A 6,000-nucleotide genomic window follows, 5' to 3' on the forward strand; every position below is an offset into this window, starting at 1 on the left:
GATTCTCCTTGCTTACCAGAATCAGGATCCACAGCTGCTCCTCCTTTAAGAGTTAATTTCATTCTCTTTTCAGACTTGTTAATACCTTGGAAGGGAAGAGAGAAATGTAAACATGAAGTTAAACATATCTACAAAGGGGAAGGTGGAAGGCAAATGAATTGTTATTATTCACATCATCTGTCAACTTGGCACCTGCACACTCCTCCCACCACTCGAAGGCGCCTGCCACCCGAAGGCGCCTGCCATTCTGTGTCCTACTCTGCAGCACTCAACAGGCCATGTCAGGGACACAAAGGGAAGGGTTCCTTGCAAGTTGACCTGGCCACCAACGTCCCTGGAGGGGGCAGCTCGGGGCTCTCACCTTCCTCCTTGACCTGGCCCTTGCTTTTTTTGGAGAGTGGAGCTCCTGACTTCCCTTTTGGGGCCACAACTTCAACAGGCTCTGCCTTCACCTCTGCCCCCCAGGGGGACAAGATGTGGACTGAGAACAACTCCTGAAGGCTCTTGGTAGAAGCGGAGACGTCCTGGAGGAAGTCCTCAGACACAACTCGGACGTTGGCTTCCTTCACTTCCTCCATCTTCTTATTCATCTTTTCCACCTCCTCTGTTCAAATTGCAAGGAAAAAAACCAAACTAAACATAAGTTTAAAACAAAGCTGAACTCTCAAATTACCAGTTATATTTACTGTTTACTTCCAAACCCTGCTCTCCCTTGCTACCAAGTCTAATGCTCCCAAGAGTGTTTTTCATTCTAATGATCATCTTGATCAGCAACATTCCCCTTTTTCTAAGATATGATGAGCCAGGACAGCCTTCTCCAAACCACTGTACAGCACAATGTTAATAAGACACTCCACAGAAAAAACACACGGATGTCAAATACGTATGGGAAATCCTGTATTCTACTTCTCTGGTTCCTGAAGATCTGCCACGGTAACCAGCATGATAAACCTGTTTACCTTTGTTTCACCCTACCTTTTCCAAACACTCTTGAGCTGTGAACTCTTATTTTGGTAGTGATCTACACACATCTTGCAGAGCAGTGCAAAGTGATGAGAACACAGGTTGGGCAGTTTCCCTTATCCAAGATGCTTGAGACAGGAAACTTTTCAGACTTTAAAATACTTGTTTTGTATTTACTGACTGAGCATCCCTAATCCAAAACTGTGAAACCTAAAATGCTCCGATGAGCATTTCCTTTGAGCAACATGTTGGCACTCAAAAAGTTTTCAATTTTGAGGCAATTTGTTTGGATTTTGGAATTAGGGAGACTCACCCTGGAGTAGCTTAAAGTCTTTACTTGAGAACATGCAACACATGTGAATCTATAGTACACAGCAGCAACACCCAGAGCAAATACTGGTTTCCCTTCATAAAGAACCAGAGTGATGATAGTAAGATCCAGTTTTTGAGCGCGGTGTTTGACTCTTCCTCACTGAACCGACATCACAATCATAAGACACAGAAGCATTATCCCTGTGGCACAAATTAAGATTTAACTCACTTTTGGTGCTGATGCACAGGGAAGCCTTGTTGGCCGTCCCCGTCAGCTTCCCCCCGAGCTTCTCGATCATGGCCTTCACGTCATCCTTGTTCCGAGACAGCTTCCCGAGAGTCAGGATCTTCATGTTGGATAATGGCTTACCTGGGGATGAAAGGACAGAATCATTCAGCAAGGCCAACTCTGATGCTGCTCCCCAGGAAGGGGAGGTGGAGAAGCAGGTGAGCCAAGCAGCGAGCTCCTGAGGAAGCCTATGAAAATCTGCTTGGAAGAAAACAGGATGGGACAGCAAGCTGCCATCTGAGCACCTACAGATGTCCCTTGACACAGAAAGGACTGGGCAGGGTGCAAGCCACAAAATGCCACTCCATGGCCAGGCCAGCCTTGCTGGCATGAACCACACAGCTGGGGGTTACCCAAGGTCAGCTTCATGGGCAGGCCAGGAAGGCTGCATCTGTGGACGAGGGACCAGGAGGCTTGAGTGGGATGGGAAGAGGGTAACAGAAGGAATTGGGGGTTCTTCCACATGAACCCAAACAAATTGTTAACCTCCCAAACAAATTGCAATTCTTATTAATTAACCCCGTTTTAAAAATGAGACATGTCCATGATAGCCCCTCAAAGCAGTGGCCAGCACAATCACACTAAGCTGAGCTAACCAATTCTAGGTGAAAAGCAGCAGCAAGGTGTGCACTGACCCAGGCCAGAAAGGCCTAGACAGAGGTGTGCCTTCTGTTCACAGCAAATAACACAGTGCTGGTGACACATTTCCAGAACTGGACATGCTGCAAGGAAAAATCCTTCCTGCCTTCCCTGTAAAGGCAAACAACTAGGAAACACCGACAGTTTAGTTTAAACTGGTGTGGTCTCCAGAGAACAAAATTGTTGATCTGTGCTGAACTGCAAGTCAGGGGAAAGTGGAGGAGGAAGCCCTCCAAGGAGGGGTCAGAACGCCAGCCCCCACCTAGCCCTTCACATGGCCACCTGGACCCAAGGCTGCCAGCAGCACAGCGGACTTGGGATGACCACCCACACATACACTGCAGTGACCACTGGTCCCTCTCAGAATATGAAACAGAGGTCAACAACAGGTTTAGGCTCAAGGACGGAACCCTCATCCTCCACCCACCAAACTGTGACCTTCATCATTAGACCATGCAATGTGTCGCTAAGTAAATAGGCAGCAGGTCACTTCTCCTGCCAAAAAAAAACATATTGCTCTCACTGTCTTGGTTGGCTTGGGGCGTAACTGCCTCTGCATACAACAGAGACTCGAGCATCACACCAGGGCCGGGATGACTGGCAGGCACACGGGGTGGCCTAAAGAGTGGGGCCTGGCACGCTGCTCTGCAGTTTAGTCAGGAAGGAGACCCTGCGTGCTACTCCAGGTAAGGCTGTCGACCTAGCCTTTCTTAGGAGTGCCTCTCCTAGCACCCAGAATAAGAGTCGTTTGCTCTTACCATGCTTATTTTATTTTCAGAGATGTTCATTTTATTTTTAGAGATCCAGTGTCCAGGCTGGAGTGCAATGGTGCAATCACAGCTCACTGCAGCCTTGACCTCCCAGGCTCAAGGAATTCTCTGCCTCAGCCTCCTTGAATAGTTAGAGCTAAAGGCACAAGCTGCTACACCTGGATAATTTTTAAATTTTTTGTAGAGATGGGGTCTCGCTACATTGCCCAGGCTAGTCTCGAACTCCCGGCGTCAAGCAATTCTTTTGCCTTGGCCTCCCAAAATGCTGGGATTACAGGTGTGAGTCACTGTTCCCAGCCGATGTTATATTCTTAATAGCCTCCTGCCTTGCTGTGGTTGGGCATGTAACAAGTCAAAGGAAGAGGCCTATCCCCTGCAGGGCAAGGCTTCCCCACGGTGGGGTCAGCAAAGAGAGATCCCTGAAGGATACTTTCTTACCAGCTCCATACCACCACCAAGTAGTGGACAAAAGATTCCTGCAAAGCAGCTCTAAGACTGGGGCCCCATGTGCTGTACCTGCTGGAGCAGAGTTCACGGCAGCAGGCTTCAAGGCTGTAGAGGGCAGAGGTGCAGCAGCCACTGGGGTGCTGGTTTCTGGAGGGAATATACGGTTCTGCTTTTTAACCTTCAATTTCTTGAGGTAAGAGATTTCTCGGAATTCCTAAAAAATATTAAGTTTTAGTTAAGAAGCCAGCTCTCCTTTGAAGCAACCATCCCATAGGCCAAAAAGGATTTGGCTTGTCCAAATTAAATCATCTCTTTTTTACTTCTTACAATAAAGAGTTTTCTTTTTAGTTTTTTTTTCTTACAACAAACAATAGAAAAATGTGGGGCCTCTAGGATGAAAAACTGTACTACTGGGGCTATAGTACTTATTTCTGGTATTTTTACATTTATAGTAGGGCTGGTATTATGGCTGCTTTAAGAGAAAAATCTTTCCCTTAAAAACAAATCAGTGGACAATTTGGCCATGGAACCACCCCTGGAACTGCTGTGTGAATACAGCCTACCTGGCCTCCTTCTTGAGTTGTTCCCTTCAAGAGTTAATAGGGCTTTGTGGAGTCACACACCTACTCCAGAACTCCAAAACCCCCAACACTATATGCACTGGGAGATTATTACCCAAAAGGAAATCACAGTATTCCCTTCACTTTTTAGAAGAAGGGAAAATGAATGCAGAGAGCCCTACAGTATTCACTACATATTCTTCCATCAGAACAGTTCAATCTTCACTCCAAGCGATTTACAAGGGGCCTTGCTCTAAATGGTCACTCAAATATCAAATACATGAGGCTCAGGGAAAGATCCAGGTCTTCATCTAATCAGGAAACTGCCCTTCCCAGCTGTGCCCACATTCAGGGTGCCAGCTGGATATGAGAGGTCACAGATTCCTTCCAACACATACTGACCACGCTAATATGTGCTACTAATTACGGTTTGGTTAAAAAGACAGTTTATGCCCTTGAGAAAGTATCTCATTCATGACTGAGAGTCAGCTGTATGAACCAGAACCTTTTTTTTTTTTAAGAGATAGGGTTTCACCATGTTGGCCAGGCGGCTGGTCTCAAACTCCTGATCTCAGGTGATCCACCCACTTCAGCCTCCAAAAGTGCTGGGATTACAGGCATAAGCCACTGCGCCCAGTCTATAAAGGTGAACTTTAACACAGGAGCTAAGCTATGCCAGAGGCGTGCTAAGGTGATGTAAAACAGGGAATGGTAGCATGTACTTGGAGACAGTGGCCTGCTAAGCCTGACGGGAACTGAAGACACAGAAGACTGCCTAAGCACAGCCATCCGAGTACCACCTGGTGGGATGTGGGGCACCCTGGCTAACTGTCCTATTGCTAGGTACTCCTAAAAAGAATGAGTTCTGCTTTAATGCCTCAACTAAAAAAAAAGAATGAGCAACACTGGCAGTGGGTGAGGAGAGTGGTATGTGAGGAGGTGGAGGAGGGTGGCAAAAAGAGGCTGCAGGGCTGAGGACAAGCTAGGGAGCTGGCCTTGATTCTGTGGGCCAAGTGCCGGGGGACAACAGCCTCGCTGCATGAGCAGCAAGTACTGCCAGGCTGAAAACTTGCCTCGCGCATGCACATACCCTTTACAAATGTACAGATGTTCTGTAATCGATACATAAAACACAAGGGCTCGCATATTGCTTATTGCCATCTTACGATTTCCCCATCAAAGACAGTAAAAGAAATGCAAGTATCACGTAAGGGTCTGTAAGATTTGCATATTCAGAAAAATTGGGGAATCAGTATAAGATTTTAAGGGTGGGGGAAGTGATAAGATCAGATTTATTTTAGAGGAATCACTCAAGTAAAGGCATAGAGAGAACACTAGAAGGGATGCAGTCATGGCAGTAAACAAGTGAGCCAGGGGTCGGTGGAAATGGAGTTCAGATCTAGGTGTAGAGTGGGTGGTGCCAATTGTTATTCGGGTAACAATTCCTGAGCATGTACTGTACGCTGCTGTTCCAAGTACTGCACCCAGGAGCAGGCACAGAGATGGAATCAGCTTCGTGAGTGGCAGAGCTCTGCACCTACCCAGGCTGCTGGGCCTTCATCCTGCTGAATCTGAGGGGGCACAGGCGAGGTCTTCAGAGCAGCCAGACTCACAAAGATACTGCCAGAACCCCACCAGCATGGCTCCAAAGGAGGCTCCCCATGGAGGTATTTTGCACTGAGAATTCCATAAGCAGTTCCATTAAAAAAAGAGAGAATGTGCAATACTGGGAGATATGTCAACTCTGGATGATTCTCCTCCTACCATTAAGGCAATGAAATGTCCTTGAAAAGGCCGGGCACGGTGGCTCAAGCCTGTAATCCCAGCATTTTGGGAGGCCGAGGCGGGTGGATCACGAGGTCAAGAGATCGAGACCATCCTGGTCAACATGGTGAAACCCCGTTTCTACTAAAAATACAAAAAATTAGCTGGGCATGGTGGCATGTGCCTGTAATCCCAGCTACTCAGGAGGCTGAGGCAGGAAAACTGCCTGAACCCAGGAGACGGAGGTTGCGGTGAG

The 6,000-nt window shown here is 47.4% G+C and overlaps 1 protein-coding gene across 1 annotated transcript in view; it reads right to left on the bottom strand.

The window, feature by feature from the left end:
- PARP1 (poly(ADP-ribose) polymerase 1) overlaps positions 1-6,000 on the bottom strand; it is a 49,624-nt gene that overhangs the window by 19,922 nt on the left and 23,702 nt on the right. The window contains exons 8-11 of the mRNA XM_017526441.2: positions 3,490-3,634; positions 1,505-1,645; positions 362-604; positions 17-85 (exon numbers count right to left, since the gene is read on the bottom strand). Of these exons, the coding sequence (XP_017381930.1) occupies positions 17-85; positions 362-604; positions 1,505-1,645; positions 3,490-3,634 (598 nt within the window). The remainder of the gene's footprint in view (positions 1-16; positions 86-361; positions 605-1,504; positions 1,646-3,489; positions 3,635-6,000) is intronic.

The sequence above is a fragment of the Cebus imitator genome, unplaced genomic scaffold (genome assembly GCF_001604975.1).
Source record: "Cebus imitator isolate Cc_AM_T3 unplaced genomic scaffold, Cebus_imitator-1.0 Scaffold42, whole genome shotgun sequence".
Classification (NCBI taxonomy): domain Eukaryota; kingdom Metazoa; phylum Chordata; class Mammalia; order Primates; family Cebidae; genus Cebus; species Cebus imitator.